The sequence below is a fragment of the Rhinopithecus roxellana genome, chromosome 16 (assembly GCF_007565055.1).
Source record: "Rhinopithecus roxellana isolate Shanxi Qingling chromosome 16, ASM756505v1, whole genome shotgun sequence".
NCBI lineage: Eukaryota > Metazoa > Chordata > Mammalia > Primates > Cercopithecidae > Rhinopithecus > Rhinopithecus roxellana.
In genome coordinates this window covers 55,932,193-55,945,227 of record NC_044564.1, presented here as the reverse complement: position 1 = coordinate 55,945,227, position 13,035 = coordinate 55,932,193, and the positions used below count along the sequence as shown (strand labels likewise).

Below are 13,035 nucleotides of genomic sequence, written 5' to 3'. Positions count from 1 at the left end.
AAAATACAAAAAGTAGCTTGGCATTGTGGTACGTGCCAGTAGTCCCAGCTACTTGGGAGGCTGAGGCAGGAGAATCGCTTGAACCTGCAAGGTAGAGGTTGCAGTGACCCAAGATCGCACCACTGCACTCCACCCTGGGTGACAGAGCGAGACCCTGGTTCAAACAAAACAAAAACAAAGAACTAAAATGTTTTCACTTGTTATGTTATTTTGTGAGAATTATCTTCATTGATTTTCTAATTGTTATAATTGCACCAACCTAATATATCATTTAAGTTATCTTAAAGATCTGAATTTTATTCTTGTCCTTATTTTAATTTTATTCTTGTCTTTGTACATAGGCTCGCTATTTCTAAATATATTTTGAACTCAAGAAAATTTAAAAAGTTTTATATATATATATATATGGTTTTTTTTTAAGACGGAGTCTCATTCCATTGCCAAGGCTGAAGTGCAGTGGCACAATCTTGGCTCACTGCACCTCCACCTCCCAGGTTCAAACAATTCTCCTGCCTCAGCCTCCCGAGTAGCTGGGATTACAGGCATCTGCCATCATACCCAGCTAATTTTTGTATTTTTAGTAGAGACGAGGTTTCACCACGTCGGCCAGGCTGGTCTTGAACTCCTGACCTCAGGTGATCCGCCCACCTTGGCCTCCCAAAGTGCTGGGATTATAGGCGCGAGCCACCATGCCTGGCCTTAAAAAGTTATATTTTATGTTTAATTTGTATAGTCATATTGCACACTGTTTTAAGCAAGATAAACTTTTGTACGTTAATGGATAACAAGTGGATTTTGAATATTTAAGATGAAAATTGCAATGTTATTTTAGAGCTGTATGTATATATACACTTATTTATTGTATGCACTTTTAGGAGACAAATATTGCATCCTTTTTTTTTAAATACTTTTAAGGAGGTGAAATGCTATTTTTTTTTTAACTTTTAGGTTTAGGGGTACATGTGCAGGTTTGTTATATAGGTGAACCCGTGTCATGGGGATTTGTTGTACAGGTTGTCACCCAGGTATTAAGTTATTTTTAATACCTTATTAAAATGATAACTAGTTATTAAGTTATCCAGTAGTTATTTTTTCTGATCCTCTTTCTTCTCCCACCCTCCACCCTCAAGTAGGCCCCAGTGTGTATTGGTCCCCTCTATGTGTCCATGAGTTCTCATCATTTAACTCCCATTTTTAAGTGAGAACATGCTGCATTTGGTTTTCTGTTTCTGCGTTAGTTTGATAATGACCTCCAGATCCTTCAAAAGACATGAACCCTTGTTCTTTTTTATGGCTAGTGAAATACTATTTTTATAATTCTGTTACTCTCATTATACTCTCTTGATTGATTAATTCTAGAAATACCTGATTTGATGTTGGTTTGGAGTTATTTTTAATTATTATTTTTATTATTATTACTATTAAATGGATATGATAACAGTTTAAAACTTAATAATTATTGAAAGACCATGGCAATTTTTGGAAGTATTAAAATCTCATTTTTTCCTTTTTAGGCTTCCTAACCAGGTTTGAATTAATACAGCTAGTTCCTCCAGGTAATGTGCCAGTAAATACATTTCTAAATTAGCTTAATATAATTTTAAAATAAATTTGGCCTGACAAAATGGGTGCTGTACTTAAGAGTTGTGTTTTAAAATAACATATAACTTTATATGTCTATAAGTTTATATAACACATGCCTTTTTTCTGCCAATCTATTAAATTTTGTCTATTTTCAGAATAATAACTTTATGGTGTTTGGTGACAGGGAGCATAACTTAAACAGACTCCTTGTCTTTCCACAATTTTTCAGTCCTGGCTTAGCTGATTTCAAGTTTTGGCCTTTGGCTGTGTTCTAATCTGTGAGGTGGGGGGCGGGGGGGCGGCGGGCTGTGTGAGAGAGAGAAACCCTAAGACATTTTCTTTGTTAGTTGCTGGAACAAGGTTGGTAAACTATAGTCCCTAGCCAAATCCAGCCTGTAGGCCATTGTTGCATGGCCCATGAACTAGAAATGGTTTCCACATTTTTTGTTGCAATTTAAATCACATACAATTCATCATTTTCAAATGTACAATTCAGTTGGTTTTAGTATGTTCATAAGATTGGACAGCCATCACCACTAATTCCAGAACATTTTCGTTACCCCAAAAAGAAATTCTGTATTTATTAGCAATCATTTCCCATTCCTTCCTCCTCCAGGCCCTGGCCACCACTAATTCTGTCTCTGTTGATTTTCTCATTCTAGACATTTCATATAAATAGAAGCCTACAATATGTGACCTTTTATGTCTGGTTTCTTTCACTTAGCATAATGTTGTCATGGTTCAGCCATGTTGTAGCATGTATCAGATTTTAATTCCTTTTTGTGCCTGAATAATATTCTTCTATATAGATTGGGTAATGAGGGCTCTGCCATTATGAATAGGTTGATCTATTCATGGATTAATGTATTGATGGGTTATCATGGGAGTCAGACTGTTGGCTTTATAAGAGGAGGAAGAGAGACCTGAGCTAGCATGCTCAGCACCCTCACTATGTGATGCCCTGTGTCACCTGCCTATTCAGCAGAGTCCCCACCAGCAAGAAGGCCCTCACCAGACACAGCCCCTCAACCTTGGACTTCTCGGCCTCCATAACTGCAAGAAATAAATAACTTTTTAAAAATAAATTACCCAGTTTCAGGTATTCTGTTATAAGCAACAGAAAATAGACTAAGACGTTTCTACTTTTTGGATGTTTATAAATAATGCTGTTTTGAATACTTGTGTACAAATTGTTGTGTATTTGCTTTTAGTTCTTCTGTGTATATACCTAGCAAATGGAGTATATGTTAGCTGTTTAACTTTGTGAGGAATTGCCAAACTCTTTTTGGTTTTTACATTTTTAAATGGTTGGAAAGAATTTTTTAAATGAATATTTAGTGATGTGAAAATTATATGAAATTCAGATTTCGCCGGGCGCAGTGGCTCAAGCCTGTAATCCCAGCACTTTGGGAGGCCGAGACGGGTGGATCACAAGGTCAGGAGATCGAGACCATCCTGGCTAATACGGTGAAACCCCGTCTCTACTAAAAAATACAAAAAACTAGCCTGGCGAGGTGGCGGGCGCCTGTAGTCCCAGCTACTTGGGAGGCTGAGGCAGGAGAATGGCGTAAACTCGGGGGGCAGAGCTTGCAGTGAGCTGAGATCCGGCCACTGCACTCCAGCCTGGGCGACAGAGCGAGACTCCGTCTCAAAAAAAAAAAAAAAAAGAAATTCAGATTTCATTATTCCTAAATACAGGTCTTTTTGGAACATAGCCATACTCGTTCGTTTAAGTAGTGTTTATAGCCACTTTTGCAGAGCAATGACAGAGGTGAGTAGTTTTGAACAGATGGCCTACAAAGCCTAAAACATTTAGCTGTCTGACCCTTTACAAAAAGAGTCTGTGACCCCTGTGCTAGAATAATGAGATTCTAGGAGGAAGCTATTCTGTGGTACTTTTGCTTTGCAGTGTGTCTTGAATGATGTAAGACCTGAGCTGGTGAGAGAGGTTAGGACCTGCCACTCAGTGGCACCAATTCTCATAAATAGTCTTTCAGTATAGCTATCTAGTGATTTTAGGGTTGTTGGCATAGAAGTGCGCGCACGTGCGCACTTGTGTGTGTGTCTGTGAGAGAGAGAGAGAGAGAAAACACTGAAAACTCAGAAAATTCTCTTCTGATCTTTGTTATTACACATTTCTGCTTTTTTTTTCTTTCTGAAAATGAAAATAGCTTCATAATTTTTGCTTGTAAAAAGCATTCCCAAATTATGTAATCCTGAGAGAACCTTTATTTGTATTTTGGTGAACATATTTCTTGATATTTCTCTGTAGATAGAAGAATACATAGATATGGAATTTTTGCATAGCATCACATACATTTTTTTCTGTTATTAGCTTTCCCCATTGTATGTCACTGTTATATTGTTGTTTAATTTTTTTAAATTTAATTTTATTTTTTATATATATCTTTTGAGACAAGATCTCACTCTGTCACTCAGACTGAATGCAGTGGTATGACCTCCTGGGCTTGAGCAGTTCTCCTGCCTCAGCCTCTCAGTAGCTGGAACTACAGACATGCACCATGCCCAGCTAAATTTTTATTATTAGTAGTATTTTTTGTATAGCTGGGATCTCACTGTGTTGCCTAGGCTGGTCTCAAACTCCTGGATGCAAGCAGTCCTCCCACCTTGGCCACCCAAAGTGCTGGCATTAAAGGCGTGATCCACCATGCCTTGCCTATGTTGTCATTTCTAAAAGCATAAATCTACATTTTTTTTAAATTTAGTTTTTTATTTTTGACACAGAGTCTAGCTCTGTTGCCCAGGCTGGAGTGCAATGATGCAACCTCAGCTCACTGTAACATCCGCCTCCTGGGTTCAAGTGATTCTCCTGCCTCAGTCTCCTGAATAGCTGGAATTATGGGCACCTGCCAACACGTCCAGCCAATTTTTGTGTATTTTTTGTAGAGTCGGGGTTTCACCATGTTGGCCAGGCTGGTGTCGAACTCCTGACCTCAGGTGATCTGCCCGCCTCGGCCTCTCAAAGTGCTGGGATTACAGACGTGAGCCACTGCCCCGGCCTACATCATTATTTTGATAGCTATAAATAATTTTATTAATTTATGTGTGTGTTTTTTATAGGTCTCTAAACAGTATTTCCATAGTATTTTGGGTTTTACTTTTCTTACTTTACATTGTTACCTATAGTTTACTTGTCATTTTCAATAGCTATGTATTTTTCCATAGTGGTGGTGTTATCCATAAATTAATATTGTTGAGCATTTAGATTTTCTTTGCTTTCACATTTTTATAAAAATATTTTTCTCTTGGTATATTTACAAATAATAGAATTCTTAGATTGAGCCATGCCTTTTAAACTGGGGTAAGCTGATCCCCAATAAGGTTCTAATACTTCTACTGCATCCAGGAGTGCATGGCATTCCCATTCCCCATATCCTAGTTAATGCTGGATACTGTCAATTGGATTTGTTGTTTGCAAAGTATGTCATGGCTCACGCTTATAATCCCAGCACTTTGGGAGGCTAAGGCGGGCAGATCATGAGGTCAGGAGTTCGAGACCAGCCTGGCCAACATAGTGAAACCCTGTTTCTACTAAAAATACAAAAATTAGCTGAGCATGATGGCAGGTGCCTGTAATCCGAGCTACTCGGGAGGCTAAGGCAGGAGAACTGCTTGAACCTGGGAGGCAGAGATTGCAATGAGCTAAGATCGTACCACTGCACTCCAGCCTGGGTGACAGAACCAGACTCTGTCTAAATAAATAAGTAGATAAAAATATATTTTATCCTATTTTATGATCTACTTTTAAGAAATGACTGTGACAACCTTAAATTTAAAACTTCTTAAAATTTTTCATTTTCCCATATTATGATTTGTTTTCTTTCTTTCCTTCTGTATAAAGTGACTGTCACTGTCCTTTGATTACTTATGGAGTAATGTCTGACATAAATGTTGTATTTTGGTATAGATTCTTATTTTTAACAAAGTTTTAAATCAGTTATGCTTAAAACAGTTACATTTTCCCTGTTTTGTTGTGTTATTTTGATGTTTTATGGTGTGTGCTTTTCTTTTTCTTAAGGGAGCATAGGAGAAGGAAGATGAGACTAGCAAATGTCTCAGCTAAGGCAGAGGGGACTGAGGAGGCTTTTGATAGGGATCGTAGTGCTGCCTGCTGTGGATATCACTGGAGCAGGTCAAGGGCCCAAGTGAAGTGCAGTGAACCCAGGAGTCTGTATGTAGTTCTTTCTTCTGCTTCTTGGTTCTTTGGCAAAGGCTGCCGCTGGAGACAGACAAGAACCCCACTCTGTGAATTTAAGAATAGGTGCTTTTGGAGATGTCATTACCTTCATAGGTAGACGGAACTGAGCAGGTGCCTCCTGCCTGCTTTTCAGAAATTCTCACTGAATGTTTTTCAGCCTAAAAGTGACAGGCTGAAATCAGGGCACTGAGTTTTTTTCCATAAGTTTTTTATTCTTATTTGACCCAATTTTATGTTCAAACATATATCACTGCTGGCAAATTATATTTTAGTATGCTGAGAAAGTAGAAGCATGCCCACTTTGGTCTTATTTAATTTTACATGGATTTTTAAAAAGTTACTCAATACCTGAGTAATCACAGTATAAAAAATTTAACTAACATGAAAGTATGTAAAATAAAATGTCAAAAGCCCATTCAAAAATCCCTGACAGATAATTACCATTAACAATTTGATGTGGGCCAGGTACGGTGGCTTGTGCCTGTGATCCCACCACTTTGAGAGACAAAGGTGGGCGGATTGCTTGAGCACAGGAGTTCAGGTGCAGCCTGGGAAACATGGTGAAACCTCATCTCTACTGAAAATAAAAAAATTAGCTGTGTGTGCTGGTGCGTGCCTGTAGTTCCAGCTACTTGGGAGGCTAGGGAGGTCACTTGAGTGGTTAGGGAGGTCACTTGAGCCAAGGAGGTTGAGGCTGCAATGAGCTGTGATCTTGCCACTGCACTCCAGGTTGGGTGACAGAGTGAGACCCTGTCTCAACAAAACAGAACAAAACAATTTGATGTGTATCTTTTTAAACCTTCTAAAATACGTTTGGTATATTCAGCCAACCCTAAAATACACACACATGCATGCACATACCTTATATATAGTTGGACCTTCTGATTGTCAAGTTCCACATCCATGAATTCACTAACCATGACTCGAAAATGTAGTTAGGCCTATGATGGTTGTGTCTGTACTGAACATGTACAGACTTTTTCTTGTCATTAGTCCCTTAACAATACAGCATAACTATTATATAACATTTACATTATATTAGGTAATCTAGAGATGATCTGAAGTATACAGGAAGATGTGCATAGGTTATATGCAAATATTACACCATTTTATTTCTTATTTTTAATTTATTATTATTATGCTCTTTTTACTTTCAACCAACTCACCCCAACTACACCATTTTATATCAGGGACTTGAGTATTCATGGATATTTTCGTATCTGCAAGGGTTCCTGAACCAACCTCCTGTGGATACTTAGGGATGACTGTATATTAAATATAGTGTATATAAACATAAATATATTTAGTATTTAGTATATATAGTTGTGTGTGTATGTATTTTATGGTTGGTTGAATATACTAAATGTTGGTTTTCTGGTCTCTTGAAAGACATATGACAGTCCAAGATATACTACATTTAAAAAGTCAATTGCAGAATATGTATTTCAGCATATATACACACACACACCTATATATATGTTGACTATATATATTCTGCAACTTGCTTGTTTAAACTTAATATGTCTTGGAGTGCTATAAGTTTTTCATCTGTGAGAAGGTTGCGAGAATAGTTGTTTGAAAAGAATGATTGCAGAATATTCTAGTTGAGTGTGTAAATACTGGTTATAACTCAAAAATTAATCAGATGCAAAATGGGAACTGTATTATACTTGTTATTTTTTTTAATTTACAATCTCTCAATTTCAGATTGTAATTTTAGTGAAATTAAATTTGAATTGCGCAAAATAACAATTGATTTTACTTAGCTTTGGATGTAGTACAGATTGATCCATTAATTTGTTCCATATATGTTATTACAGGCATACTTTTGCGCACATGATCTACACTGTGCAAGTCTTCCTAGTGTGATGCTGGTGGCACCCACCGGGCGTGTAGCAGTGGCAGTGAGCCCTCATGATCTGCTGATCCTTGATACTAGCTGATTTTTTTTTTTTTTTTTTTTTCTCAGTCTCCTGCAGACTGTGCGGTGGGGTCACATGGCCCACATTTGGGTTCTCAGGGACCAGTTTCTCTATTGGCTGAATTGTTACCTTTTCATTTAGCTGTATTTATTGCTTGATATTTTTTCTCATTGCTTTCAAACACACTCAAAAGACATGTTATGATCATTAAGTTAATAGTACAAATAAATTAATAATAATACAAGTAATGATATCCAGATGTGCATATGGCTTTACTGCTAAAGAATGAAGTCCGGTGATATTTGCTGCCAAGAAATAAAGACCCTTCCTGTTCTTCAGTTTGCAAAGGTGGGAAAAGGGAATGGACACAGGGGGGCAGCGTGATCCTATTCCACAGTGAGCTTGACGCTTTCTTTTTATTAACCTCTGAGATAAATACCTTCACTTTGGGTAAGTCAGGTATATTCAGTGCAACTGTAAAAGTCTATTCTCGTGGGCTCCCATTCACTTAACAGAGCTTAATTTTATACTTTTATAGCAATATTTTACACTTTTGTAGCAATGCTTTTATACTTTTATAGGCATTAGCAAGGAAGGACCTTTTGTCTCAGATGATTTGGTTTTGAATTCCTACTTTGCCATATGGTATCACTAGCCATGTGGCATCATGACAGGTCAAACTCTCAAATCCTCAGTTTCCTTATCTGTAAAGAGGGAATCAAATGTGATCCTGTATCTGGAAGCACACTGTCAATTCTGACATGCTCTAAAAATGTTAGATATTCCTCCAGCCAATGTTGTTATTACAATTGTTATTTCTTTTGAAGTCTCATTTGTTTCCTTTTTGGGGGAGAAGTTCATCGATGCCATTGATGATGTCACTGTCTGTGTAATGAACTCTTAAGAAGAACACTGAGTTCTCTCAGATACTTCCCTTGACCTATAAGACTTGTTCAGCCTGTGAATATGTTTATTATTTCTAACCTAGGCTCTTGCTGTACCGTCCTCTTGGTGTGCTGACGTTTTCACTCTGGGTGGCAGTTTGGATTTCTAGAAAGTAACCACACCAGAGAGACTGTCTTGAGAAGCTTCATAGCCTTCTATTTATTTGTCTAACCCTGTTTCAGTCTATTTTTATTCCTGTGATTCTAAAGATAGAGTATGAGCTCGCTTTCAATTTTCTAGCCTCTTACTTTTATCTAAATTCTTGCTAAACACAGGAATAATAATTTGCAGCTATCATTTAGATGCAGTGACAAGAACTAGCCAAAAGCATATGAAAAGAAAGAGGGAAAAGGAAAGGCCTCCTGTGTAGAACATCATATCAGGAATCTAGGTGTTTGTTCCCGGTAGGAACATAATGATGTTTACAGAAGCCAGAGCAGTTCTGGGGCCACTGCTGGGCTGGTGTCAGAGAGCAATCCTGGTAATGGTAGGCAATGTCAGGTGCCGTGCTGTGCATTATACATGGCTTTGTCATTCGTCTTCAGAGTAGTCTTAAAGGGCAGGTACAATGACAGTTTTTACATTTTCTTGAAGAGGAGACTGAAATTAAGTAGTTTACGTAATTTGCCCGAGATCACATAGTTGGTAAGTGGTGGAGCAGGGATTTGAACCCAACCTTGCCTGACCCTAGAATTTGAATTCGTGGTGCACATCTGTAATCCCAGCTACTTGAGAGGCTGAGGCAGGAGAATCACTTGAACCCGAGAAGCAGAGGTTGCAGTGAGCCAAGACTGAGCCACTTCGCTCCAGCCTGGGTGACAGGGCGAGATTCTGTCTCAAAAAAAAAAAAAAAAAAAAAGAGTTCTTAACTCTATACTATAGGCTTCAGGAGACAGCTGTCTTTTGTTGCTAGTGATAGCTGGGAAAATTGGCACATCACTTTCCATTTGCAGGTTGTACTTCAGAGTTTCTGGATGGAGGCAGAGTCTGTTTTTGACCAGCAAAGGTGGGAGGATTATGCCCATCACAGGGAGCATTGTAAGAGGGCATTGATGAAGAAGGCCAGGATGAGACTAGTAAATGAAGCAGAGAACTGATGTTAGAATTACACCCATTGCCTGAGTGCTGTGGCTCACGCCTGTAATCCCAGCACTTTGGGAGGCTGAGGCAGGTGGATCACCTGAGGTCAGGAGTTCGAGATCAGCCTGGCCAACATGGTGAAACTCCGTCTCTACTAAAAGTACAAAAATTAGCCAGATGTGGTGGCAGGGTGCCTGTAATCCCAGCTACTTGGGAGGCTGAGGCAAGAGAATTGCTTGAACCCAGGAGGCGGAGGTTGCAGTGAGCCCAAACTGTGCCACTGCACTCCAACCTGGGCAACAAGAGCGAGACTCCATCTCAAAAAAAAAAAAAAAAAAAAGGAATTACACCCATCTTCTCTCCTGTCTTCCTACCCTCTCTATCTCTTTATTCCTAGCAATTTACTTTTATGGAGCTTAATTTTTAACTATACATTTATTTGTATAATTGTTTAATACTCATAGACTATAAGCTCCAGGAAGGCATTGATTATATTTACCTTCTTCACTAGTATACATCCAGTGTCTGTAAGTCTTACTACATAGGAGGTTCTCAATGAATGAAGTGTTTTTTGAATATATGAATGAAAATAAATTGAAAAATGAATGAAGGGTAAGAGTTGGAAAAGCTTTCAGAGAACATTTAGTCTCCTCGTTTTTTTAACAGTGTGGAAACTGAGTCTCAAAGAGGGTAACTAATGCTTATTGAGTGGCTAACATAAGCTGGCACTTACGCAAGTTAACTTACTTTAGTCCTCATGTTCATTCATTTAAGAAGAATTTATCAGGTACCCATTATGTCCTAAGCATTGTTCCACAGGTTTAGGGGCAGCATCCAGGATGCTGCACTTCACCACTTGTCTCTGAACATCATTGAAGTTCAATTTTAAAATGTCTATCTTTAGTGATATTTCAAGGGGCTTGTTGAAGATGCTGACAGTGAGGCCCCTTTTCAGATGTGATTGTCTTGGCTGGGCCATGTACTGATTGAACTGCTCTGAGTTCACACCTTTCTAGGGACAACCCTGCCAGCAGTAGAATAATATACAGAAAAGACAAAGTCACTGCTTTCATGGAGCCTTGTTGGAAGCAGATCACGAATAAATACATGAACAAAAATATCAATTAGTGGTAAATCTTATGTGGAAAGTAAAACCAGGTGATGTGATGGGGAGTGTCTGGGAAGGAGTGCTCTTTTGAATTGGGTTGCCACCTTCTGATAAGATGACATTTAAACCAAGCCTGTTATTCAATAGGAAGGAGGCAGCCCTGCAGAGACCCAGGGAGGGAACCTTACAGGGAGGAGAATGATAAGGCACAACCCTTATGTGGAGGTGAGCTTGGTGTGTTTGAGGGACAGCAAGAAGGGTAAAGGATGACAGAGAACGACGATCAAGGGGGAGAGTGGCAATAAATGAATTAGGAGAGATTATTAGAAGCCTGATTATATAGAGTCTTGAAGTCTAGGGTAAAGTGCTTAGATTTTATTCTAATGCGATGAGAAGCCCATTGGAAGGTTTTAAGCAGAGAAAGGCACAGTCTGATGTATTTAAAACGTTGCAGTGTGCGGATAGTGGATTTGAGTGCAGGAGAATGAAGGCAGGGAGATCAGCTAAGGCCATGGCAGTAATGCAGGAGAGCGTGCATGGTGGAAGTACATTGCTCAGGAGGGAACATCAATCCACTGTGGCTGGAGCGTGGCTGGGAGTGCACGAGTGGAAAGAAATGCTATTTATGATGAAAAATATAGAATAATTTCTTTTTGCACTTTGATTCTTTCCTCAGTAGAACCGAAACATTCGTATTAAATGGAGTTAGTAGGAGGAAGAATTTAATGCATCATATTATGTGATGTAAGGTCAATTATGTTCTACAGTTGATGTACTGAAAACGAAGCAACCCTCATCAGAATTCTTCTCATAAGTTAAGTGGCAGTCACTAAATAGCAAAACTGCCTCATTGGCTACAGTTACTTTTTTGATGATTCTCTAGGCAGGGACCACTCTCAGTTCAGATCACTTCTGCGGCACCTGCTGTGTGGTCAAGGATGATTCAGGTGGTAGCTTTCTGTCCTTCAGCTCAGTAGTTGTTCATCCCATTAGACCCAAGATCTTTTGGTAATAAGTATTTTGTAGTATCCCTTTTATGATACTAAAAATATTTGTAGTTAATATAATCAACTTATACAAGTCACTGTAAAAAATTAACATAATCTGATTGTAATATAAAGTAGAAATGAAAGTGGTGTATGATAAAATGTATATGTTAATATGTAAGTGTCAAGCATAATGAAGCATTTAGATGGGACATGATTTTCAAAATATCAAACAGGTCTGGTTAAAGATCCAAACAAAACAAAATACAATTGTTCCTTGATTTACACATAGTTACATAATTATTTTCAGTTGCATAGTTAGTTAAGTTCTAGGCTCAGACAATTATAAAATAGTTTTTAGCCTGCAAGAATGTTTGCAGGATATTAGAAAGTCGTTGGGGATGGGGGAGATTGTGTGATGTGCATGAGTGTCTTGAGCACTGCAGGACTCCCTCACACCTCTGGCTCCTGCCCCTGAAATATTTCCACAAATGTCCAAAATGTCCCTGGGGTTGGTACCCCTGTTGAGAACCACAGCTGTAGCTGTCATCTGGGCCCTTGGCATCCATGCATCACAGAACACATTGAACCCCAGTCTAAACTGAAAACTTGTGTGAACAATGCTATGTCCACATTGTTTCTATTCTATCCGCAGTACCTGGTTTAAGGGTTATTATTAGTAAATATTTGTTGAAGGAAAAATTGGATGGATAGATGGAAAGACAGATTTTCCTATTTGTTCTGTTTTGTAGAACACCTTAGTGTTTTTTTCTCTGTTATGACTTTGGAAGGCTTTAAAAAATTATCCACAAGATAAAAAGTAATAGAAATTAGTCTCCTCTTGAATAACAGGTGCTAGGATCAATATGTCTATTTTTACCTAAGTGCCATCTCTGCCATCATCTGCCTGAACTTTTATTTTGTTAAACCTAGAGGTGTAAATACAGATATTTATACTTCTTCTCCTTTCTTCCTAGTGTGGGATGAGTTGGCCTACTATGAAGAAAACACACGGGATTTTCTTTTCCCAGAGCCCAAACTAACACCTTCGCACCCTAGGAGGTGTAGGGAGGTGCTCATGAAGACGGCTCTAGGTTTTCCAGTAAGTGATTCATGTCCATCTGGGCTTCCATTAGGAGAGAAATTCTTGGGACCTGAATGTTTTATTCCTGACAGGGTTTGATCTTTATT

General features: G+C 38.6%; 1 protein-coding gene across 1 annotated transcript in view; it reads left to right on the top strand.

The window, feature by feature from the left end:
• The window catches only part of SPATA6L (spermatogenesis associated 6 like), a 63,373-nt gene that overhangs the window by 17,242 nt on the left and 33,096 nt on the right, over nt 1-13,035 (top strand). Inside the window, exons 5-6 of the mRNA XM_030919637.1 lie at nt 1,515-1,556; nt 12,822-12,946. Coding sequence (XP_030775497.1) covers nt 1,515-1,556; nt 12,822-12,946 — 167 coding nt within the window. The remainder of the gene's footprint in view (nt 1-1,514; nt 1,557-12,821; nt 12,947-13,035) is intronic.